The sequence below is a fragment of the Anthonomus grandis genome, chromosome 10, assembly GCF_022605725.1.
Source record: "Anthonomus grandis grandis chromosome 10, icAntGran1.3, whole genome shotgun sequence".
Lineage (NCBI taxonomy): Eukaryota > Metazoa > Arthropoda > Insecta > Coleoptera > Curculionidae > Anthonomus > Anthonomus grandis.
In genome coordinates this window covers 29,070,958-29,097,663 of record NC_065555.1, presented here as the reverse complement: position 1 = coordinate 29,097,663, position 26,706 = coordinate 29,070,958, and the positions used below count along the sequence as shown (strand labels likewise).

The 26,706-nt window shown below is 33.0% G+C and overlaps 1 protein-coding gene and 2 long non-coding RNA genes across 4 annotated transcripts in view; 2 read left to right on the top strand and 1 right to left on the bottom strand.

Annotated features, from left to right (window-relative positions):
* Positions 1-20,277, top strand: part of LOC126740856 (intermembrane lipid transfer protein Vps13D) — a 261,585-nt gene extending 241,308 nt beyond the window's left edge. For both annotated transcript variants that reach the window (XM_050447025.1, XM_050447023.1), the window contains exons 57-63: positions 3,460-3,632; positions 3,697-3,916; positions 3,973-4,221; positions 8,777-9,015; positions 9,171-9,290; positions 9,374-9,517; positions 19,917-20,277. In XM_050447025.1, the coding sequence (XP_050302982.1) occupies positions 3,460-3,632; positions 3,697-3,916; positions 3,973-4,221; positions 8,777-9,015; positions 9,171-9,290; positions 9,374-9,517; positions 19,917-20,172 (1,401 nt within the window). In that variant the 3' untranslated portion in view covers positions 20,173-20,277. The remainder of the gene's footprint in view (positions 1-3,459; positions 3,633-3,696; positions 3,917-3,972; positions 4,222-8,776; positions 9,016-9,170; positions 9,291-9,373; positions 9,518-19,916) is intronic.
* On the top strand, positions 4,233-5,903 carry LOC126740863 (uncharacterized). The gene is made up of 3 exons (XR_007662041.1): positions 4,233-4,782; positions 4,847-5,560; positions 5,626-5,903. It is a non-coding gene; the product is annotated as an uncharacterized LOC126740863 (long non-coding RNA).
* A 1,259-nt stretch (positions 20,278-21,536) lies between the features above and the next one.
* Positions 21,537-26,233, bottom strand: LOC126740862 (uncharacterized). The gene is made up of 2 exons (XR_007662040.1): positions 25,457-26,233; positions 21,537-25,216 (listed from the first exon to the last, which is right to left on the bottom strand). It is a non-coding gene; the product is annotated as an uncharacterized LOC126740862 (long non-coding RNA).
* Positions 26,234-26,706: the final 473 nt, after the last annotated feature.

Here is a 26,706-nt window from a genome sequence, read left to right as displayed (position 1 = left end):
CTCAAAATTTGCATACAGGGGGTTTGTGATGATGCTGATTAAGATTCCAATGTCAAAAAAAAATTTAAAAATTGCACTAATATGATTTAAAAGACTAGTTTCGCAGGTGAGTAAAAAATATATGTCATAAAAAATACCAATAAAATATTTGACCATAAATCTAATATGAAAAAGGAGTTACTATAGAAATTTACATAATTAATTTTACATAAATCGTAATAATTTACTTTTTTTTCTTTATATTAGGGTCTGCCAGAAGACGAAGCTGATCAAAAGGATGAGGCCCGAACCGAATTTTGTAGCATACCAGATAAGTTGCCATCGAACAACATACGGCCCATTGAGGTACAGGCACTTAGATATGTTTCTGGGTATTTGGTGAAAAAAATAGGCAGTGCAAAAATGAAATGCACACTGTTTGACTGTTTATATGATGAAGAAATTAAAAATAAAATTTTCAAGTGTTATAAAAATAGTTTTAAAATGTTATAGTACATAATTCGCATTGTTTTAAAAGTTTTTTAACAGGTGACCAAAATAAAATATCGATGGAGTCAACTATACTTATTATAATATATGGTTTTGATTTTTGCTTTTAAAAAAATTTTAGTTGCTTGCAGTATCTAATTTTGCAAAATTTTGTTCATACATAATATTACATGTATTTTACTTGCTAGGAACATAATTATTATTTTTTATAAAAATGTTTTGCAAAAAAATTAAAATGGCTTTATCATGAACGAAAATCTAAGAGCGCTCTCTACTACCATTTATCCAATAATTTTACTTATTTACTTGTTGATACCTATATTTATGTATAAATATTATGTTGTATTTTTTAAGCAATAAAGTATGTATTCGGGAAAATATAATTTTCGTTTTATTTATGTAATGTAGTATCATTTTTGTAAAAGATATCAATCTATTAAAAATCCCGCCAATATGGGTGTCGTGCGCCATCTAGTATCGAAAAATTGAAATAGTAGTTAAACAGTTGAAGCTTTCAATTTTAAGGAGGTTTCTACTGTTCATATGCTTTTACTTTTTTCACTCTCGAGAGATGCCGCTAGTCTCGTCTTAATTTTGTTGGCACGTTCGTTTATATGGAAGTTTCCATTCTATTAACCCCTATAAACTGTTTATCTATGCATAAACCTTTTCTTTTATGCAAGCCCAGTAAAAAAAATCGAGCGGGTTTAGGTCTGGAGACCTGGGAGGCCATAAAATTAGACCAAGTCGGCCGATCCATCTGTTGGGGTATGTTTGGTTTAAATACCGACGAACTTCATGGGCATAATGTGCCGAGCAACCATCATTTTGGAACCATATTATTCGGCGACTGGCCAAAGGAACAACTTCTAAAAGAATTGGTAGATTGTTTCGACAAAAATCTAAATAAGCCTGCCAGTTCAAATTTTCTGGTAATTCGAATGGGCCAATTACACGTCCGTTCAAGATACCGGTCCACAAGTTTACTTTAAATCGGTACTGTGACCTTTCTTCTCGAATAGAGTGGGGATTTTCCGATGCATAAGTGTGCAAATTGTGCATGTTCATAAAGAACTTTTTGAATGTACTCTGATCCGAGCACAGTATATTATTTAAAAAATTCGGATCCTCTTGATTTTTTTGCAAAATTCTGCGACAAAATTGTAGGCGTGGTTCGTAATCTCGAGGCAGTAGGCTTTGCACTCGTTGAACATGATAAGGGTGATATTGAAATCGCCTAGTGATGTTGTTTACTACCGATTTCGGTATCCCTGTTCTTCTTCCGATTGCTCGTGCCGAAGTAGTCGAATCATTTTCAATGTCTTCTAAAACTTGATCAACATAATCAATACGAGGTCTTCCCTCTCGAACAGGAGCATGAGGCATTCTGCCTTCGGAATATGAGCGGTGAACATTAATAAATACACGATAGTCAGGATATCGGGCCAAATTCGGATATCTTTCTTGATAAAGATTAGATGCTGCTAGAGCATTTCCTCTGCATTCACCATAAATGAGATGCATGTTTGCATATTCTTGGGCGGTATACGGCAAGGGCATAATAAATGATTAACCAATAAAACAAAGAACACAGTCCACAGGAAAATTAACTCAAAAACAAATCCAAAGCAAAAGGTAACAGAAACGTTAGGATACAAGCACAAAAGTAGTTAGTTCACGGAATACTGTAAACAAACTAAATTCCAAAAATGTTTGTTGTTTATTGCTATGGTGATAAGAATTACCTTCGCTCTTGATTTTTTTAATTTTTAAGTTAAATAAAAACATTTTAAACATAACTTAAAAATTTGTTTAATTTTTTTTACAATGATATCATAAGGTGAATTAGGGTTATTTTTTACTATAACACAATAATAGTAAACTGTTAAACAAACATTTAGGTAATTTTAAAAAGTAGATTAAATGAGCAAAGTTTTTAAGGTATTAGTCAGGTTGCCGTATAATTTTTTTGGTCCAGTATGAGCGGTCAAATTCAAAGTTAAAAAAATAAAAATAAGTAATACTTTATTTTAGAATAGATTTCTTATTACATTTTTTGGCCGTTTAGTTTAATGTTTGTCTTTGATCAGTAAAATGGCTATTTAGTGTTGCATAGCTAAAAAGAGATTCTAAAAAATATCTATTTTTAAGGCGTGACAATCGAAAATCTGATCCAAGAGTAGGAGTTGGTGACTTCCACTAAAGTGCCAATATCTCGAAAACCATCGATTTTTTACTAAGGTCATTTTATGTTTTTCTGGGTGCTTATGAGTTGCTCCATCAGTCCCTTCAGTATTATCGTTGACTTTTCAGACACCCTGTATAACAGAAATAACAGGGGACCTAAAACAGTTCCCTGAGAATATTCGTTGATTAGTAACTCGGACACACTGTTTTTAAACTTGACTTTTTGCGACCTGTTTTGTAAGTAAGATTTAAACCACATTAAAACTTTATGTTTAATACCCATCTTTTCCAATTTTTTTAACAGATTAGCTCTATTTACAGTCTCGAATGCTCTCTTAAAATCGAGAAATATAGCCAGAACATAGTTGCCCTTATTTAGTTCTTTCAAGAAGGCATCGCATAGATTAATTACAGCAGGTTCACATGAGTGACGCTCACCTGAAATGTGGAAAAAAGTGACGAAAACCTGATTGATTTATTACTTTTAACTGTCCACTTATACTACTTATTATACTTTGTACGAAACGCATATTCCATTCAGGAAACATAAAGGAATAACAGTTGCAAAATTTTGCAATTTTTTTTTAGGAAACCCTTTAACTCTTCTTTCCATTTTTTTCTTTTTTTTCTCTGTCTATTCCGATTTCCAAGAAGTAGATGGCAGATTATTTCTAGATATTTGATTGCGCAACTTTTTCACTTTTTCGCAATTTGGTTCTTGCATCTTTACCGATTTCCCATATTCCATTTACATTATTTTAAACTAGACCCTCTAATTTTTAGCATCTGATATTAAGACTTAAGAAAATCACAGCAATAATCGAAGAGAGGCTTCTTTTAAAAGTACTGGCTTTTATCGGGTTTCATTCTAAAGAGGAAGAAGTACTTTATAAAGACGAGACCGACTATGAAACGCAGCGATTATTAACCGAAGTTTCCGCCTCCACATCAAAACGGTAAGTTTAATCAAAAGATATTTCTTGAAACTACATAATAAAAATCAAATTTTGTCTATCATAGATACTATTTTGGTGTATTAAAACTCATTCCTGATGAAATTCGCCTTAGTGTTAGAACGGCTACCAAGTTGTCAAAACAACTACAGAGAATAAAGAAAAAACTCGGCTTGACCTTAATAAAATTTGAAGACGCTGCCATACTGTTAGAGCCATTCGACCGAAAGCATCCCTTTGAAACTAGCCAGTTCTTGATCAAGAGTATCGTAAAACATTTCAAAGATGTATGTGAACTATTCAAAATTAAAAATATAACGATTTTTTACACAATTTTTTTTAGGAATTGAGATGGCAAGCAGGCGTTATTCTCGGCTCCATCGATTTTATTGGAAATCCACTTGGACTAATGAACGATGTCTCCGAAGGGATTTCTGGTTTTATTTTTGAAGGAAACGTTGGGGCGCTTGTAAAAAATGTTACGCATGGTTTATCGAATTCTGCAGCCAAAGTCACCGAATCGTTAAGTGATGGTTTGGGAAAAATCGCAATGGATGATTACCACGAGGAAATGAGGATGAAAATTAGACAGGTAATTAAATAGTTCTTTGTACTACTTAGGTCACTTGTGAGTTTGAGTAGTTAAAAGTAATATACCGGGTGGTGCGTCGCCGAGCGGAACATAGGAAAACCCAAGTAAATTTTAAGGGGGTCAATTATTGGCTTCTCTGTACATTTTATAGAAAAAATATAAGATGACTTTTTGAAGAGACCAATCTGGCAAACCCTTGTGCAAAGTTTCAAAAAATTTTAATAAGCGAATCTTTAATTATTCAATAAAATGTAATTGCAAAATTGGCAAATTTTCGGTTCAGGTAAAACCAAACGGGCACCAGTAAAACGAGTATTGTCACTGACGTGAGGAAAAGTGTTAATAAATCAGTGACAGTCGATATTTGAAAACAAGTATGAATTATTTAATCGACGAAAAAATAGTCATAATTAAGTGGCTTTATGCAGGAAGGTTTTATTTTCAGTTTATTTCCCCACCAAGCCCATTCCGTCTATTTCAACTATTACACGTGTTGTGCATGTGAGTTCACACACGTACTCTGGTTCGGTTTTCAATAAAAAACACTATTTTGCAATTAAGGTATACTTAAAGAGAGTAACTACTGGTTTACATGAAATTATGTTTGAAATATAAATAATTTTAGCCGAATTATTGAATGGAAGTGATGTGTTTGCCGTTGATGATGGCTGAAATCTTAATACTGAATGACTGTGAAAGAGAGGAGTTCTACATTAGTAAAGAGGGCGCGAGAAGCGCTTACATTAAAGGAGATCGTACGCTTAAGGATTATTATTTATGCAACGACGGAACATACCGCCCCCTTTGAAAGAATTAACTTTCAAAACATAAAACAGCATAAGTAGATATAAGATACGTACATATACCTTAAAGTATCAAAGTGTTAATTTATATACATTAGAGAACAAAAAGAGAGTTATACACAAATATTACTTAGTTACTTAAACTTAACTAAAACAAACCTAAATCTAAAATGTGCATCTTAAAAGCTATGCTTACTCTACAGATAACAGAAATTAAATAAGTGTTAATTTACAAAATAACATTTTAGGTCTGACATTTGAATTGAACTAACCTACTGTAATATTTACATTTTGCCAAAGTCATTATTGTTTATTGGCAATACACACATTTTTGAAATTGCACGCTTTATGACACCATGGTTGGTTTGAACGTTCACTACCCCAACTACATCGTCTTTACCCGGAAAACACTCCGTAACACGACCGAGCTTCCAAAATAGTGGAGCTGTATTATCGTCTTTTATGATTACTAAAGTCCCTACCTTAATGCTAGGAAACAAAGTGTTCCATTTGGACCTTTCTTCTAAAGTATTCAGGTAACTTTGGTACATATTTAATCTATTGTCAGGGATGATTATTAAATCTGTTTGTGGTATTGTAGTTAACGGTTGACCGATTAAAAAATGACCTGGTGTTAAAACCGCTAGATCATTGGAGTCACTAGAAAGAGGTACCAATGGCCTTGAGTTCAACACAGCCTCAATTTGTACAAAAACAGTTCATCGTTATATTAAATAAAAGTTTAGTTAAAAAAGTAATGTTAACGTGTCTTACTTTGAATGTATGGTTGTGATATTGATAAAACGAAAAAAACACATTTCTTGTATTCGGCTGTACGTCAGATTTGACAAAGCCTTATAACAAATTGTTTGCTGGTGTCTGGTGTCTGGTTTTACCTGAACCAAAAATTTGGTAATTTTGCTTTATTATATTTAATTGAATAATTCAAGATTTGCTTATTAAATTTTTTTGAAACTTTGCACGAGGGTTTGCCAGATTGGTCTCTTCAAAAAGTTATCTGTAAAATGTACAGGGAAGCCAATAATTGACCCCCTTAAAATTTACATGGGATTTCCTCTGTTCTGCTCGGCGACGCACCACCCGGTAGAAGAAAGCAGAGAGCAAAAAAGTGAAAATAAATTTTTATTACAGTACTTAGAACAAATATAGACTTAAACCTTTACGATAACATATGATACATTTCGTTAATTTTATTCAATCTAAGTTTAATTTCTAAATGCAACAATTTACTTGAGGTTTAATATTTTTTTTTATAACTCCAGGAGCAAGGGTTTTATCTGTCGGCTTTTACCCCTGGGCTTGTTTCTTCCTTTTGATAGCTTAGCTACCTAGTAAGTTTATTTATTTAAAATAGAAAATAATATAAAAAATATACGAAATGCAAGATAATAGAATAATACAAATATAATATTAGTATTACAAAAAAAATATACCAAGATAAAACTTAACAGAAAAAACAGGTTGACACTTCTTTGACAGGTTCTAAAAGGAATTCCTTTCAAGATATTAGGACAATGATATTATAAACTATTTAATATCTTATAAAATGTTAAAACATTAGAATGATGCCGTCTGACTTCAAGATTAGGAATATTAAACTGGACACCGATTGCATTATAGTCGATGTAATAACTACGAAAAATATTGAGTTTGAAAATCAAAGTATTAAATTGCAATAAGTCTAAGTCATACGCTAAAAATAAAACGATCGTAACGTATTTTCTTGATAAAAATTAAAATGTTAATGTCCAATGAGATGAACTTATAAAGATTTGACAGAGAACCAAAATTGTGCAGCTCATATTTTGTCCCCAATATTCTCATATAGAGTGCATCCGTAAAGTAGCGGATAAATCCAATAAAAATGAAATGGATCGTTTCTGAAAAAAATGCCCGAACCCGTCGATTTTAATATTGGGTTTAGGGTTTTTCTACATGGAAATTAAATATACACGGTGACTCAAAAAAAAAAGATACGACGTCATCAATATGTTTTTTAAATGGACACCGCGATTTTTTAATGCAGAATCAGAAAGCATACAGCAACATAAGCAATTTTGAACAAAAAATGGTGATAAAATCTAATATTAAAGAAATACCTATCTAAATTAAATGTTGATATGTTGGTTTTTTAGTTGTTGTCGTTGTTGTTGTCAGTGTCAAAAAGTGAATTGGTACGTATGTACGTATTTTGGTACAACTATTTGAAGTATTTTTACATTTGCAAGTGGTGTTTATTCTTTTTGGGAGGCGAAAGCAGTATCATCCTGCGTTTTATTAGTAACTACACTTTATTACTCACTGTTATTGTATGAAATATGAGAAAATTAACTGAACTTAAAATAATCGAAATCCTGTGCATAATTGGTTTCGGAGATATGTCGCCTACTCAAAAGGAGGTGGTTCAGTTTAATGCAATTGATCCTGATCGGTCGCCTATTAGCCAAAGCATGGTCAGCAGAGTTAAAGCAAAGTTTCGTAAATTCGGGCATTATCGGGATACTCAAAAAGCTGGTCGGGGTTAAATAACTGAAGAAGATAAGCTTAACATTCTGTTAACGGTCCAAGATAATTCCAAAGCAACAATCACAGGCATGACGTCTAAGGTTAATTTATCGCCATCTACTGTGCATAAAGTATTGAAAAAAGCGCAAAGTTCTACCCTTATAAAATATTCTTACTTCAAGAGCTATCGGAAGAAGATTTTGATCGCCGAAATGAATTTTGTGAGCAAATGCAGCAATTATGTAATGATAACAATAATTTTGTAAAACGAATATTTTCTGACGAAGCAATGTTTAGTCTAAATGGCCATGTGAACAGACAGAATTGTCGATACTGGGCGACCGAATCTCTCATTGGTTCACAGAATGTCATACACAACACAATGTGTGGTGCGGTATAGTGGAAGGAAGAGTTTTAGGACCTTACTTTTTAGATAACATTCTCACTGGTGAGAGGTATTTGGACTTTCTTCAAAATGATCTTATCCCCGCTCTGATAACTTTGTATCCGAATTTGAAAGAACCCGACATGCAGCAACGTAATCTTTTCTTTCAGCAAGATGGAGCTCCGCCATACTATGCTTTACCCGATCGCAATTATCTAGATTAGTTTGGATAGGTAGACGAGGATTCATTGAATGGCCACCCAGATCGCCAGATTTAACTTCCCTCGATTACTTTTTATGGGGATACTTAAAAAGTAAAGTGCATGTCACTAAACCACAGAGTTAAGAAGATTTAAAAGAACAAATTCGCCAGGAAATTAGAAATGTTACTCCAGATGTCATTGACAACGTTCAAAAAGATTTTTAAATCGCCTTGGTTATTGTCAGGTTTTTAACGGGGCTCAATTCGAATATTTAGTTTAGATAGGTATTTCTTTAATTTTACATTTTATCACAATTTTTCCTTCAAAATTGCTTATGTAACCACTATTGAGTTGTACCATATCCTTTGTAAAACAATGCGTTCTTTCTGATTCTGCATTAAACAATGGTGGTTTCCATTTAAAAAACATATTGATGACGTCATATCTTTTTCTTTGTGTCACCCTGTATATTTAATTTCCATGGAAAAACCCTAAACCAAATATTAAAATCAACGGGTTCGCGCATTTTGTTCAGAAACGGTTCAATAAATTTTTATTGGATTAATCCGCTACTTTACGGATGCACTTTATATGTTATATTCTTTTCTTTTAAATTGTCGTTATTTCTACTATTCTAGGTGGAAACCGGAAAATCCTCCGACCACATTTTAGCGGGTATTAAAGGACTTGGTTTCGGTTTTCTCGGAGGAGCCACTGGTATTTTCAAACAAGTTTACGAAGGCGCATCAAACGACGGGATATCGGGAGTATTTTCGGGATTCGGCAAAGGTGTAGTGGGAGCTTTTACAAAACCGGTGGTCGGCGTATTAGATTTTGCTTCGGAAACAGCCAGAGCTGTCAGAGATTCAAGTAGAAGGTAATATTTGAAACTTAGAATAAAATATATTTTAATGTTTCAGTGAGCCCTTTTTTGTTTTTATCAATGTATATCTTGTGATAAATGGAAAGATGATTTTTTTCGCATAATTCGATATGTTTTTGATATTTAATTGAATGCTCCTATATTTTTAGTAAGCTAATACCTGAAAGAAAAAGGTTACCAAGATGTGTGCATGGCCCTGCTGGCCTTTTACCAAAATATGACGGGAAACAGAGCCAAGGACAACAGTTTTTGTTTATGGTAAATGACAAGTGAGTATTATTTTTTTACATTCACTGTGACAAATGTTAACTTCATTTGCAATAAATAGTAAATTATTTTTCCGTTAATATAGACGATATGAAGAAAAACTGCTGGCCTACCAAATTTTGGGTAACGCTTCCGAGGATCTTTTATGCATCGTTTCGGACAGAATGATTAGGATAGTCACCACTGTTAAATTTCCAGAATTGACTACAGTGATAGAATGTTCCCTAAGGTAAAAGAATTTTACTAAATAAGAAATAAACAAGCTGAATGATATTTTAGACATTTTTGCATTTATTTACTTTATTCATACTGTTTCTGAACTGAAGTAATTCTTAAAAGTTTACCATAGTTAAATCTGTTGTTCTGTGTAATAATTTGCAAATCAAATCAAAATGTTTTTATTTGTTAAATATTCAAGAAACAATATTAGTAATCAAAATCATAATATAAGCAAATAAAGACTTACACCGCGATTTTTAAACCGATCCACAAGATATGCATCATAAAGCATAACTGTGCAGACCTTTAAAGCTAAACCTAAACAAATTAACAACTAAATCGGTTGAGGGCGGAATACCAAGGCGTAGAATTAATAACCAATAATTATTATTGTCCAGTCTTTAACAGTCGGGGAACAAAACGAAGCATGGCCGGAGCTTTAAGAAATTCGCGCCGGCAACGCCAAGGAATATTGGCTTGGCTATAAGGCGAAGCCACCGTAATATAGAAAGCCAGAACCCTCGAGTCGTGACGTCACGTCGAACGTCTGAGTATCCCGTGTCGTTCGTATGCTATAGCCGTATTTATTCAATACTACCGCTGTTAAAATCATAATATTATCATTGTGTATCGTTTAAATGATAATATTGTTTAATAAAATTAATAGTGTGTTAGTAGAAAGAAGTACAAATAATAAAAACATATTCTTTATTAAAACAAAAATGATATAAAAATCAACAAATTCTTTAATGAGTTATAATTATAAGGCAAATAAGGCCTATATGATACAATAGTTTTTAATAACTACTGAAACATATATATATTTATAACTATTAATTAAAACAAATACAAAACTCTTTAAAAAATAATAAATATAGCCACTGTAAAATGGTTTAAAATAAATTTAATAAAATACTAAATAATTATTTAATAAAATGGATAGATAGTTTGTAGTAGTATAAAAGAAACAAAATAATATTTTTTATTAAAACAAAACAACATAAAAAAAATCTAAAATACTTCAACAAGCTATAAATATAAGACAAATAACCCATACAAGTTTTTAATAGCTACCAAAGTATATTATATGTATGCACATATATAGAATAGAATAAATTGAAACATAAATATAAAACCCTTAGGAAAATACTAAATAATTGTTTAAAATTGATAGTGTGCTGGTAGTAGTACAAAATACATAAAATCATATTTTTGTATTAAAACAAAAATATCATAAAAAAATATAACATTCTTTAACAAGGTATAAATATAAGGCAAATAACCCATACAAGCTTTTAATACCTCTCGAAATATATATTTATAATAAATTAAAACATAAATACAAAGCTCTTAAAAAAAAATAAACATAATTATAATGAAATAAATAAATAATAAATATAATAATATGAAAGTTGGTTTAACATAAATTTAATAAAACACCAACAGAAATAAAACTCAAATAGCTAGATAAAAAACTCGATAAAAACAGAATAAAAAATTTAATAAAATAATTTTATGAACTGGAAAGTTTTTTATATTTTCTGGTCTTTGGTTCTGGTTTTTGGTTTTTATCTTTTGATTTGGACACATTTTGTTTTTCTTTTTTCTCTATAATTTTTTTTTAGTTTGGCGGCATGGATTGTATTATTTTGGACTTTTCGGTAATTATTTAATAAAATATTTGAAAACTTAAATACCGCATTTTTTACAAGATCTGACATAAGAATTCCACAGTCACATGTTATTTCAGGATTGATATCTGAATTGTCGAAAATAATTCCAACAGCAAGCTTGGTGAGGACGGCTCTCTGAGATGAGCATTTTAAATAATTTTCTTCATATCTGTCCGATATTAGAGATTTAAAGATGTTAAAAGTTATTATTAATACTTCGTGAAAAATTTCTTTTGGATATCGTAGTCCACCCCTATCACTTAATTTTAAATAATCATAATTTTTGTTTTGAATATCGGCAGGCATGCTTTTATCATACATTAAAACTGACATACATTTTTGGCATGTTAGTTTCTTGGAGAGTTTAAATACAATATATCCAGCAATATACATTAGGATGATACTATCATCCGGATCTACATTGTTGTAAGAACTGCTATCGATACTGTCAAATGACACAATTTCGTTCTCCGTTATATTCTCATCTTGAAATTCTTGACGTGTGTCGAAAAATTCCTTTAGCTCAAAGTTTCCAGATCTCGAAGACTTCATTGTAATTAAGCTAAGTAATTTTATTTTTTTTCGGACTGTAACACTTGTGATACTGATATGTGATAGTTTGCACCACTCATTGATCTATATTGACCAAATCGGCCTTCAAGCGTATCTGTTTGAAATTTGCCCAGCAGAACATATTTAAAATTATGTTTTTCAAATAGATAGCTGCATATTTCGATATAAGTTTTTGTGGAATGTGATAAGCATTGCGTTTCTGCTGACAGCTTTCCATTCCTTGTTCTTGCATTTTTTATACCTTCGCCCTGAATACTCAAATTGTCCCATAGTTTCAGCCATTTATCGAACAGTTTTAAAAACATTAGTTGAACATCGTTTTTGTCTTTAATAGGATTCATTAAGATGTTACGTTTGTGAATGCCTTTAAAAGGAGTTCGACAATTTACAATATTCCACCAGTTAGACATCATTTGAAGAAACATGGCTGTTGTCTCATAAGTGAAATTGGTTGTAGATTTTTGCAATTTTAATGCGGAAATATTTTTTTCGTCGAATAGTCTTGTGCATAAATTGACATTTTGTCTTTCTAGCGAATTTGGGTATATTACTTTTTTAGACAAAGCTGGTGCAGTCTTTATTAATTTATGTTCTTCAATTCGGTAAATTTTTTTTAAGTCAGCAATACACGCGATTTGTTTATACTTGAATAATTTTCTCTGTCTATATCGGTTATAATAGTATTATTATTATTCACATTATTTGTCATGTCTAATGGAAACATTGTTGGCATTATAAAGCTTTGCTTGTCATCTTTTTGATTAAGCCAGTTATTACGAACACATTTGAAAATGTGTACTAAATCAAATAGAAAAAATATTTTGCTTGTTTCGTCGAATGAATTTATCATGTAGCTACCTAACTTTCCCCCGCATAAAATTTCAAATGCTTTTCTATTAACTCTATTATTGTCGGATATAATAGTGATAACGAGGTAACCGATTTTTGTTAAAAATTCTATTACAGTTTTTATTAGATCAACTAGTTGTTCTGACTTTAACTTTTAATGGGAAACAGTCCTACTACATCTTTATTTTTAGATAAAATTGATGTTATCATAGAAGTTTGTATTGTTGTAGCTGACTCTTTAGAAACATATGCATAGCCTTGCAATTTACCATCAGAGTAAGAGATTTCAGGTTTAACATATATCTCATCCAAAAGTAGATTCACCCTAGTTTCGCAGTTTTCTAGGTGAGTAAGTTTAGTTTTTAAATAAGATTTATGAGAATCATCTATACCTGCATTGTCTGTGCCCAACTTTATTGTTAGCTTTTTTAAATATTTAGGATGAGGCAATGTCAAAGAGTTAGAGTTTCTAATACCGTAAGCACCTGGATAACGATAATATATGTCAAAAGCCCAAACTAACATGTCAGCAGAATATTTTACTTGCTTTTTATATATTAATTCTAACTGCTCCCGCAAAAATACGATTTTACTGAAAATATTTTTATCTATTTCTTTGTTATCGTTGGAGATGTTATTTAATAGTTCTACGGCATTTTTTAAATAAATTTCTGCATCGTTTTTATCTGTGGTGTCAAACGTTTTAATATTATTTAAATGACTAACTATGTTTTTAAATTTTGACCAGCTACAGCATTTATGACTTTGACCTAATAAATCTTTAATGTAACTATCTTCCCAAATAAAATGTTGATAAGTAATTACCATGCACATATTACGTAAAACTTTTACACAGTATATTAGGAAAGGTTTATCTACATCATATTTTACTTTAATAATTAAAAACTAAATAATAATTAAAAATTTATTAAAAACATATTACCTTCAGTCTTTACATGCATATCACAGTCAAGTACGTCTTTAAGATTAGTTTGATAATTGTTTTTTAAGTCTATAAAGTCTTCTATAATATCAGCCTTCGCCTTCTTTTCTTCTTCCAGTTTTAGCGCCAACGCATGGTTTTTTGCACGTTCTTCTGGGTCTACGCGAGGTGCAGGAAGGCTGGAAGACATATATTTAGGTTGATTTTCAAATATTGTTGGAACGGCATCCTTCGTAAGCTTAGGAGCCCTTCGAGATAATGTTAATATACTGCCGTCATCTCGCTTTACGGAATCTTCCCTTATTATAAAACGGGCGTTAAAATGTTTTGCACAAACACAAGAACTTTTTGTAGGTTTAACATTTTCCCGATGAATACGCCGCAACCATTCCATTCAACTTTTTTCTTTTGGAAATTGAAAAGTCGAAACTTTCTCAGCCGTGTTATCATAATTGCTATTACATAAAGGAACACAGCAACGATTTGGCATCTAAAAGAGATTAGTTAGCAGTTTATACCTACTAACAATTATTATTTAATAATTTAATCTCACCTTTACGGTAATTCTATTCAAAACTCTAAGTAAAACTTTTATTAATTATTATTATTGTTCAGGAAAACGAGCGCTCGATTTTACATGATTTCGTCCAATACCCCGTAGTAATATAGATGCATACCTAATGCCGGGCCGGGCGACTGGGCGAGGAAGTCGAGTCGTTCGGGCAATAGACGTTCGACGTGACGTAGCTGCTGGAGAATGGGATGATGTTTCTGGCTTTCTATATTACGGTGGCTTCGTATAAGGATAGTGATATTATCAATAAAAAAAAATACAATTTAAAAATAATCAACAACTTATTAACAGCTCATCTGGTCAACTAGCAGTTGATTTTTTATATACTTAGAAAATTTGTACATAGATAAATATTTTTCGCTATTTGGAAGCTTATTCCATAACTGAACTGCAAAAAAATTTAAAGATTTTTGAAAGTTTGCTGTTTTATGAGATATTTTGAAATCTAGTATGATATGAGTGTTCCTGCGTATTAAAAAGCTGTCTAAGTAGAGTGGTTCACTTTATAAATTTCACGCTTAATTTTATATATGCTGCTCCCAGCGAACATTTTGAAGCCTTTAATTTTAAATTATGTTGGGATGCAAATTGGTTAATTTTATTTAAATCTGAGTTGAAGTTTAATTGAGATTCTTGTAAATTATATTTAGACAACGATACATACAACTGGAAGTCATCAGCATATTGTTGAAGACTAGCACAAACTGATCCCTAGGGTACACCTGCTTTCATTGGCAAATACTCCGATTTTTCTTGAGTCGAACAATTTTTTATCGAAACGCAATATGACCTATTGATTAAAAAATTCTCCATAAATTTAATTGAATTATTTGATAGCCCAAAGTAGCTAAGTTTAGACAGTAGCAATTTATGATTAAGGGTATCAAAAGCTTTGCTAAAATCTAATAAACACAAACAAGTGACCTCCTCTTTATCCTCATTTGCTCTTATATCATTCGTTATATTAATTAAGCAAGTTGTGCTAAAATCTTTACGAAAGCCCGATTAAGAATCCGGAATTATATTATATGTATTTGTAAAAGAAATTATTGGTTTGTAGATGTACTTCTCGATTATTTTTGACATTACTGGCAATATACTGATAGGTCTAAGATCATTGGGTTCATTAGGATTACAAACTTTAGGCAAAGGTTTAATTATTGCTTTTTTCCAAAGGTCAGGGATAAACTTTTTCCAAAACACATGTATTTAAAATGTTAATTAGATGTTTTTCACAATAAGGTAAACATAATTTTAACTCTCTAACTAATATATCATCTTCCCCGATTGCGTTTGTATTTATTATGCTTATTATTTTATCAACTCTTTCTGTATCTATTAATTGAAAATTTAACTCTATATTTATCAAGGAGAAATTTATTAGAATTATCATTCTGTCATTAGAAGTCGCTCTGTCATCAGGAACACTGTTACAGCTTGCATAATAATTATTAAGTAATAAAGCGTTTGCTACATCCGAAGGCACATCATACACTATGTTTTTAGAAGTTAAATTAAACCTATTTACAGTTGACCAAAATTCTTTACCCCTTGTAGTAGATAATAAGTTGAAACATGAAACTTCTTCTCGAATAATCTTTATAATAATTCCAGTGAGCTTGAGCTTTAGATTTTAAATATCTTCGATGTGCTTTGTCTCAGAGATTTATTAATAGTTTAATGGTTGTGGTTATCCATGGCGTAAATGGTTTTATTTAAACTTTTCTTCATTTAATAGGAGCATGTTTGTTAACCAAATGTAAAATGTCCTTATTAAAAATGTCTAATTTGCTGTTTATATTGGGTGTGTAAAATATATTATCCCAATTTAATGGATTTGCATCCTGTATCGTACCGAACAGTCCTAGTTGTATTAACTGCCTTTCGGTTGAATCGGCAATCGCAATTCGTATGTATCGTATTCGTACTGTTGGTATCGTATTGTATAAATACATTGATACAAAACGCCCTGTCATACGGCATATTATACATTTATACAATAGTATTGTATATCTTTTATTTAATTTCAGTACGAATTATACGAATCTTTTGATACAAATCACTAAGTATGTTCTTCATTGATATTCCACTCGCCCAACTCTAAACACGGGATTCAACTGTTTGGGAAAGTTACTTTGTACTTTGAAACTGACCTTTATTTATATATAATATTTATGAGGAAATGCGTTAATGCTAATTGGCCTCCACTGGTTTAATGCTCTGCAGCAGCATTTGGAATTGGTGCTGCATAGAAGCAAATAATGGCATTCGGGTTTGTATCGGGCGGTGGTGGGGCGGCAGCTGCTGCTGCTGCTGGATGCTGAGGTGTGTTGCCTTCTGGATCTGCTTTGGGTTTCTGGGGCATCCCAGGTAATTCGTGCAGTCCTCTGCAGATTGCGAATGTGGCTGGCTGGTCTCTGGGTTTTGTGCATTCGGCAGTTGCGTGCAGTTGGCCACACTTCTGTTGTAGTAACGGAGTGCAGTGTGTGGGCGGAATCCCAGGTTCCTTAGGTCCTCCAGGATACTCTCGGCTGGCTAGTGCTAGAGCGGTCCTCGGAAGACGATGTACAATCTCCTGTCCTCAGGCAGGGAGAAAGAGTGGAATGGCACTTTGTTTTCGTCTAGATGGTCCTAAGTTTTTCTGTAGTCCTCGATTGACTGTGGATGGGTTTTGATGCCGTCACGTATGTTGACGAGGTGGCCTTGGTTTACTCCTTTGGCTTTGAGGGCAGCAGATACCTCCTGTTCTCGATATCTGCTTCTCACGGATAACAATTGGGGGATTTTGGCCTTTGGAGGTGGCGGAACGGGCTCGGTTCTGGGCTCAGGTGGAGTTTTTCTGAACCCAACTCTGGAAGTGGAGGGAGTCTGGGTGGGTTGTTTGGTGGGCTGGGGCTGGGTCATGGCTGGATTTTTCCTCGGGACCGCCTCCGGGTCTGAGGTCTTCCTCATCTTCCTCCTGCTAACGACGGGTTGGAACCCGTCGTTTTCGTCCTAGGGGCCTGCCGGAGTCCTAGGGCAGGAGCTAGGCTCTTGTGGTGGAAGTTCGGCCATTTCGATGGACTCAGCAGGCATTTCCAGGGCGGCAGTACCGCACTAAATTTACTGGGCAAAGCTTAGTTGTCAATATGAATGTTGAAAATTATTAATTTAAGTTGGAAAAAGAACCGACTAATTCTATAGATAAATAAGAAAATTACAGATAATTTAGCAACTTCGTTACAACCCTCAGAATTATATTCAGTTTTTTGTATGTCTCAAGAAAAAAACGACTGGAATTCTACTCCTTTGTCCCTGAGAAGCTTTGTTAGATTTCTGTGGTCCTGAAGCACCTTCGGGAAAAGCGCTAAATCCAGTCTCTCTTTTTGAGTTTTTACGATGTTTATTTTATTCTCTATAATTATTTTATGTTTGACAGCCCAGTTTGTGGTATCCCTGATAACCACTTTAGATACTCCTAGAGTTCCGCGCAGCATAAAAAACGGATTTTTCTTTGGTTTGCTGTTATTTTTGTTAATTACATTGTTTTTGAATATGTATATTTTGTTATTTATATAGTTATTTATGTTATTTATGTATATTTTGTTATTTATATTAGAATATTTTGTTATAAGTTTCTTCACTCTTCTCTGCCTCACAGTTGTTCTCCTTTTCATCCGAGGGAGCCGGAGGAACTAATTCCCTGTTCAGTGTTCAGCAACCTATTTTCATTATCCAGATCCGATACCTGCATTCTCTTTTCTTCTGGGAGCGCCGGAATGCTTGCATCTTCCCTGAGACGTTTGCAGAAATACTCAAGTTTGTTTTTGTTATTTGCTTATTCTTATAATTGCCTCAGATGTATAGTTAAATTTGGTTGCTAATGATTAGGTTTTTGTTTACATTTTTTGCTTACTCCAGATTATGAGAAATAATGATTATATAATTTGTTTTTTGGAATTTTCAGGTTCTTTTACTAGCTCCTTCACTTATTCTTCTATGGTTTTAAAACTTTCAATTTTTTCAAAATCGTTAACTATTTTTTTTAGATTATGTATCTCAATTTTTTTTCTCTTTTGAATCTTTTTCCATGAGCCTTTCTCTCTGGAGTGGCGTTTAATCAACGCTCTGAATCGCCCCCAGTAGCGGGTCAGGGTTTAAAAGTTATAATAAATAAACAAGTTAAATATAATAAGCATAATAAATAAAGAAGTTTATTATATAACTTGACAGCTAGAAATCCGGGACCACTCTGACACCTTGTTAAGTGTTGATAAATTGGAACTAGCCTATTTATGTTTCTAGAACCATAGTTGTGTATATCACCATGTACTTTATACCGATCATTATTCCTGTATATCAATAAAAGATTTTCCAATATATATACGGAAGGTAGGGTAAGTATTCCCTTCATAAAGAAAACAGATCTACAATCCTCCCTGCAACCCAGCCTACCCAAAATTCTGATTGCCCTTCTTTGTAGTGAAAACAACCTTTTTGTTTGTGGGGCATGGCCCCACGGTAGAATAGCATATGTGGCTAAGGGATGGAAGGTGCCAAAATAGTCTGTCTTAAGCCAGATTCAGATAAACATCCAGCTAGGCGACGAAGGGCATATATAGATGTTTTTAGCCTTCCGGCAACAATATTAATGTGGAAATGCCAGTGAAGTAGAAGATCCAATAAAACTCCCAGAAACTTAAGAGAAAAATCCTTTGATATGTCAGCTGGTCTCAGAGTAAAAATAACTTTGTTGGTCTTGTCTGCGTTGAGATGCAATCGGTTCATGTTAAACCATTCCTGAATTTCCCCCTGCAATACTCTTAATTCCCTCTCTACGGTTACAAGAGTATCTTCGGCACATGCCACTGTTGTGTCATCAGCAAAAACCAGATGGTTCAGTTAATGGTAGGTCATTTATATAGATCAAAAAGAGGATAGGCCCCAAAACAGATCCTTGGGGAACACCATCTGATCCCTATTGGCTAGATGGGAAGCGAGAAGTTTAACACTGTTGGGACTGAGTCCATATTTAGAAAGTTTTTGCAGCAATCGAACACAGTCGAATGCCTTGCTCAGATCGCAGAACAAGACACTGCCATATTGCAAGCTATTAAAAGCATTTAACAAGTAATCAACTAAGTCTAAAATAGCTATAGTGGTACTTTTACCCTTCCTTAAACCAAACTGGCTGGATGTAAACAGATTGTTACCCTCAAAAAATTTTACAAGTTGAGCAGCAATACATTTTTCAAAGATTTTTGGGATTATGATCTTCTAATGGGGTCGGGACGTGGGGTTACATGGACCACTGTCTTGTTGTTTAACCTTTTTGGTTTTCTCCTAATTTCAGTCCATTCGGTGTCTTTTTTGTTGTCAACGTTTTGGTTTACGTTAGCTCCATTTTGTGAAACTTTATTTCCATCGGTGGCAGTGCCGCCATCTAGGTTTGATTCTGCGGACTGTTGCTTCCTGAACTTGTAGCGACATCACGAGGCGTCTTGGAACAACGCATAAAAACTCATAAAGACAACAAATTAAAATTAATGACGTTTAAACTGGACCACTCTGTATGTAGATAGATACGAGATTTGTGACTAAGACTTTTGGTTTTGTATTGAGGCTGTCAATAAAGGATCTCTTGTACGACTTTTGTCTCTTGATTTTTATATAAAAAACTTTTGAAAGTGAGTGAAACATGTAAAGTTAATGTATCAAAACGAGCATTCTTATGTTAATAATCAGCTTTTTCGGGCGAAATATAATACATACTAGTCGATAATTTTTTATTATTTGTAACAAAGTATTTTACCTTTAGTGATTTGGAAAGCTGCAACGTGATAAAGGAAAAAGAAAGCGGTGAATCCAGATACTACATAGAAATTGTAATGCACTATTCTGGTCCGAACGCGATCCTGGTCAACGCAGATCCAATAAAACGACCGAGAGTCCGCTGTAGAACGGCCGAACTCGCTCTAACTACCGCACAACAAATTAATTACGCCAAATCTCTTTACGTGGAACAGCTTTACACTTTGACCAGTGACGAGAACGTTACTATCTCAGAAGACTGAAGATTGTATATAACATGTATCGAATCAGGTATTTTAGCTTAGGTGCAAAGGTCTATGTACAAACATAATAAAGATAATTCTGTAAATATATGTATACTAGGAGAACTTTGTAATTTTATGGTGAAAAAGTGCAAGGATATATTTTATTATTCACTTATACAGAGCATTTCAGTGTTTTGTGTAATTTTTTGTGGATTTTTAAAATTTATGCAAAAAGACTATTCAATATATTTTTTTAAATCACATTAATTTTTCATATTGTACCTATGGCTTCTGAAAGGAAGGCTAGGAACTTTGTTGCTTGACAAATCCGCACAATTGAATCACTAATAATTAATAAAATTAAATTTAATTATTTAAAAAACATATTTTACTATTAAATGAACTCATATTAAAGTGATAATCATTGGCAATGCAGTATTTTACCACACTACCCTTTAACCGATTCAAATATTTTAATGGTGACTGTAACGTGTAGTATGTAATAGTCATTATTCATTTTCGAAATTTAGTCAATAACCTTAATTAGGACGTTTAACCTTTTGATCTTCGTTATTAAATATGTGATCCAAAATTTGTTTGATAATTACATAAAAGTGTTTTCGTTGCATCAGGTCGGGTAGATCACCTACTGTCCGATAATCTTTTGAAAATTGGAATTTTTGTTTTCAAACTGCTTTTGTTAAAATATTTGAAGCGAAATAAAATTAATATAGGTTTTCAATGAAATGAAAGAAAATTAATCCTTCTAAATTTAATGAATAAGCGAATTTCCTCCGCATACTTATTTATGTTCTTAATATTTGCTTGTAAGCTGCGATATTTTCCGCTCGACAATCTTTGATATTAATTCCATTATCATTTAAAAAATTTAGTAAGCTTTGAGCCAGCTGTTTAACACTGCGGTCTTCCATATATAATCCAATACAAATCTTCAGGTCCAGATAGCAAAACATAGTAAGTTATCAGAGTTAATGACACTGAATAGTATTTGCATTTCTTAGTTTCTCAAATAGTATCCAGTAAGGTGCATGATGCAATTATATGGATAAATTGTTTGCATACTGTTTTTGATTAAGTATGAGGTGTGTGTCTTACCTTCATTTGCATAATTGTGTATATATATGTTATTCGCAACGGCCGAAATCGCCCACTGCCCGATTTTTTTGCACACAAGGTAGTAGACTTAATAGGAGTAGGAGTAGACTTAATTATCCAGAACGCGTTTTGGGTAAATTACGTCACCTACAATGCGAATGATGGATTCGTCCGCCGTGGTTTTGCTTTGTGGAGCATTTCTTTTGCCCACGTCGCGTTCTGTCTATTGCGTTATACCCAGAATACGTTTCAAGTAAAACAATGAACAATATAAAACGTTTATTAAAAGGTACACACCTATCACAGAGTTACAGTATATTATATTGAAAACAAAACACTAAACGAAATGTAGAAATAGGAAAATAAAAATTATTTGAAAAACACTATTTGTTCTTACAAGAATTACTCTTGTGGCATTTGGAATTACATTTTACACATGCACATGCTTTAGTTTGACAACCTTTCAAACAGTTACATTTAACAAAACCTTGTTTAGACCCCGAAGACAACATGGCTTCCTGGCGCACATTGACAGAAGAATCTGCAACGACCTCAGATAAAGATAAAAATACTGAAGGAGATAATTGAAACTCATTTCTGCTGTATAATCGTGTCAATTTTCCATTTTTGGTACCCAGAACGTACAATCCTTGATCGGTTTTTTCCATAATGACTGATAATACGTTTCGAGGAGCTAAACGCCCGCGATCTACCTCTGGTACGTTTATCAAAACATTGTCACCTACATTAACAGGTGGAAATTTGCTTTGCGATTGGTTAAGCATTTTATCAACTTGTTGTTCAAGCCTCCGTTTGCAACTCAGTTGCCTTTTTATTACCACAAAGTTTGCATAATGGTAAATCCCAATCAATGGCACAGGCCATATGCAATGACTATGCATTACATTCAATGCACTTATTGCGTGGGACGTACATATTATCACAAACAAAACAATTCATCATATCGACTTTTCCATTTACCAACCTTCCCTCGTTCGTATTATTTTCGACTTCTATATCTAATTCGGTTTCCATATAAAATTGCATTTCGTTTTCTCGTTCCTTTTCGATACTAAATTCGGTGTCGTTTTCTTGTTCGTTTTCTAAAGACTCTTTTATTAATTTCAGATGCTCTTCAAGTTGTTCTTCGGTCTTAATTTCATTTGCTACACAGTGTGTGTCCAAGCATGAATCCAAAAGTCCATTTCTCTGTGGAGTTCCAAACATGGCTTCATAAGGTGTTCGCTTTATACCTGTATGGAAACTGCGGTTTTTTGTAGTCTGAATAATTCGAAGGTCTTTTGCCCAATTTTGACAGTTATTATCTGACATCACGAACTTAATAAATATACCTGGACTGCCAATTCAATGAAAAGTAAATGACCACTACTAGGGGGCAGCTATTTTCCGTGATTGTGTCTTTTCGATGTTGGTCACTCTGACAAATTTTAGTTGTGCCAATTGTAAGGATACAAAACAGTTAAAGTTTTTGAGAGGTTATGTTTACAAAAATACAAAATAGAAAGTTACATATAGGTAAGAATTTAAGATAATTGCGTTAGATCTGTGATTTTTCTTGTTTTCCTTTAAGAATTTCGTTAAAATTTATGAAAGAAAGTAGTCCTCATCTAAAATGAGACAAAGTTTCAATCAACTTGGAATAGATGCATGCACTTTAAAATATTTGTTTTATCACTCTGATAATCTTGAATCTTATAAATCCTAATACCATGAAAATCATATTATTCATTTAAATGTTTGGTTGTATTTACTTAACAAATTCAGTTAAAAACACTTATTTTCTTTCTATTTTTACTATGACGAGTTTTGCTTTCCTTCCATGTACAGTGTTTCCACATTAATAGGTACAACCATATATAAGAATGAAAATATAGATGATTTTATGAGGGTTTGTAATTATAAAGGGTTTATATAGTAAAAATTACAAATATATTATTCTGTCAACACCTCAATATATCATTCTATTATAAACAACACAGACAGACAATTCACAATAATTCGGTTTTGAGAAACTGAACCAAATACCTTTAAATAAAGATGGTGATACATTATTCACGTATTAGATAAGGAGAAAGATACATCGCCTGTTCCAGACGATATACCCAAGCGTCGTTTACAAATCGCCAAAAACTAGGCAATCCGCTATACTCACACGTCAAATGTCAACTTCATTACTGTTATTTAATATATTTTTTGTTGGCAACATTAAAAATTTTCAGAGTGACCAACATCAAAAGGACACAACCACTATAAAAATGGCGGCCACCATGCAGTGGTCATTTTTGGGTATCGTGGCCATGTGCATTAGCAGTCCAGGTATATTTTTAAGTTCGTGTCTGACATCCAGGCTACAAGGCTATCGCGAACATCTCGATTTGCTCTTTCAACGGAGCCCTGACTCTGAGAATGTCGTGGTTTACCGTGAACGATTTTTATAGCTGACCAACTGGCTGCTAATTGTTCAATGACCTAAAGTTTACTCAAGTAATAAAAGCTTTTGTACAATGCAATCAAATTTACCTGGTTGCTGAATTCTCTTTCATTGTCACTATGCAAAATATTTGGGGCTCCAAACAAACAGAATATATCGAGAATAACATCTGCCACTTCATTTGCTGTGTTTGTTTTAAGTGGTCGTAGTATTACAAATTTAGTTTAGTGATCTTGATAATTGAGAATAAATGTATATTCTCCATCAGGCTCACTTTGCATATCGATAAGGTCAACCTAAAGAAAAACATTAAGTTAGTGGTACTGTGATAATAAAGTTACAGCAAATCAAAATGTTATCAAGGTAAATACAATATAACGTAACAGAACACATAACCATGGAAATAATAATGACAAATGTTAATTAACATTACCTGGCAACGTGAATTCATTTCACTCATAATCATAGGTTTTACAACTAATCCTTTACTTTTTACCTTTTTCTTCAGAGCACACGATTGACACAAGTCTAAATATATATGAATTACCTCTCTAGTAACATTGCAGTATTTCTTTTTTATTTCATTTTCCATTGCCTTTTCTCTTTTGTGTCCTATTTGTAAATGAGCTGTTATATCATACATTTCACTTGCTGCACAATAAAAAATTAAACCTGATTGGTTTACTAAATGTTCCTTGTTAACTAGTTTATCTTTTTCGCCAACTGTTAATAAAGTCGAAATTATAAAGTCCAGTGCAACGATATATTAGAATGGTCACCCGTCAGCATTTTACTTCTCAAACAATGTAAATAGAAGGTGGATGACATTGTTTGGAATGCTGGTGTTTTGACGGGTGACCATTCTAATATATCGTTGCATTGTACTTTACCCATTTGTAGTTACGTCATCCAGGTGAGAAAAAACGTATGGCGTAGATATTTTTGCCAATCAATATTAGGTTAGAAACTTTACCATCGCCTTCAGAAATTAATAGTCTGCTAGGTATTTTTATACTTTCAGAAATTAACAAATGATTTATTTTAGCAGCATATTATTATATTTTTATATTTGTGTATATACTTTCATTCCCAAAAAATGTTAAAAAATCTTGTAGTATTTATTGTATTAACAAACTTAACAATTAACAAATATTATTATAATTAATCATAAATAATGGGACATAAACAACAAGTCCGAAACGGAATTGCACTTCAAATTGAGAATGTGATAGAGCGTGCCGCAGATGCAACAAAATTGAGCACAAGAACGATCGCAAATATAAAGAAGTATGGGATAAAATCAGATCAGGATTACGCTGCTCATATATTTTCCAAGTAAAAGACCGCAAAAACCAAATCTACAACAGTTTTCGAAGTTTTTCCTGTTCATATTGTCATGATAATCTCCCGTCTTTAATCCACTCTTGAATATTAAATTTGCACCCTTGATGAAGCCATCTTTGGTTCCGGCGTGGACCACGATATAACGATGACCTTAAAAATAAAAGATAATTCAATTCTCTTCTTTTAGAAATCATTCTTCCAGAACATAAATTTAATATAATTAATAAGTAATGTTCCATGCACATACGAGTAGTGTATGGAGTTAAATTCCCTCATATTGTCTTCGAGAGAAATTGTATGAAACTATGAAACAGATGAAATTATGAAGTTAGAGGGCCCTTACAAGGGCAATAGTTTTTATTCAAAAAAAGATAACCAGATAATTTTTACCTTCACTGTTTTTCCTTGAATCCGTGTGCTTGGTGTCATCTTGCCAGCTACTACGAAATGATCCCTTGCTAAAAATCCACGTCTCGTCAATGAAAACTGGAGTAAAACCTTCCGGACCTACATTTCTATTTTTGATATACTCCCTTAAAAAAATGATTCTTTTATGAACAATATTTGGCAAGTCCATCAAATATTTTCTGTTATTTGATTTTTTCCACTTGAAGCCTATACTATTGATCCATCTTCTTAAGGAGTCAATGGAAAACTCAAAATATTCAATTTCTTCCCTGAACTTTTCTCTTATTGTTGCCAATATTACATATTCTTTTCTGCCGTACATAGAATAAATTGTGTCCCGAATTCTATGTTTCAAATATGTTGTAATTTTGGTTTTTGCTGTCTTTTGCTTGGAAGATATACGGGCTGCGTAATCCTGATCTGATTTTATCCCATTCTATTTTATATTTGCGATCGTTGTTGTGCTCAATTTTGTTGCATCTGCGGCTCGCTCTATCACATTCTCAATTTGAAGTGCAATTCCCTTTCGGACTTGTTCCTTTTCCAGTTGAAAAAAATCCAATGCATTTAAAATCATCAGCTGCGATTGTTCATTATACCTATTATATCTTTTTTACGCATTATCTAACACTTTTCGAAATAACTTTCAAGAACAAGTTGACAAACCAATATCGTTGATTGACAGTGACGGATATTTCACATAACCTAGTATATAAAAGATGAATAATCATCAGACACCAATTTTTTTAAAAAGATTGTTGTCGCCGCTGTTTGGAATATGCTAAACAAAAATGACGTCATTACAAATTGGTATAATTTCGACTTTAGATGATCGTTTTAGTCTACGATGTTGTTTGGATGATAATTCTAGCCCATCCCGTCTCCTTTGAAGTGCTACTTTTGTCTCATTTACAATTTCTATGTAACGTTCGTCTAATAATAACAATGACCTGTCTTTTTTCTTTGACATTAATTCCCATAATCTTTGTTCAAACTCAGTTTTCATCTTGGAATATTCTCAAAGACACACACAATGAATCACAAATCACAAAACATAAAAATACAATACTTGCACCCGTCATCTATCCGTACGTGTCACAGACTGTCTCCGACAACCGGCAATTCACCTCCAACGCATTCTGAATAAATCTTAATACCCAGAACGCGACGTAGGCAAAATGAATGCTTTACAACTCGCTAAAACTTCATTCGCGTTGTGGGTGATGAAATGT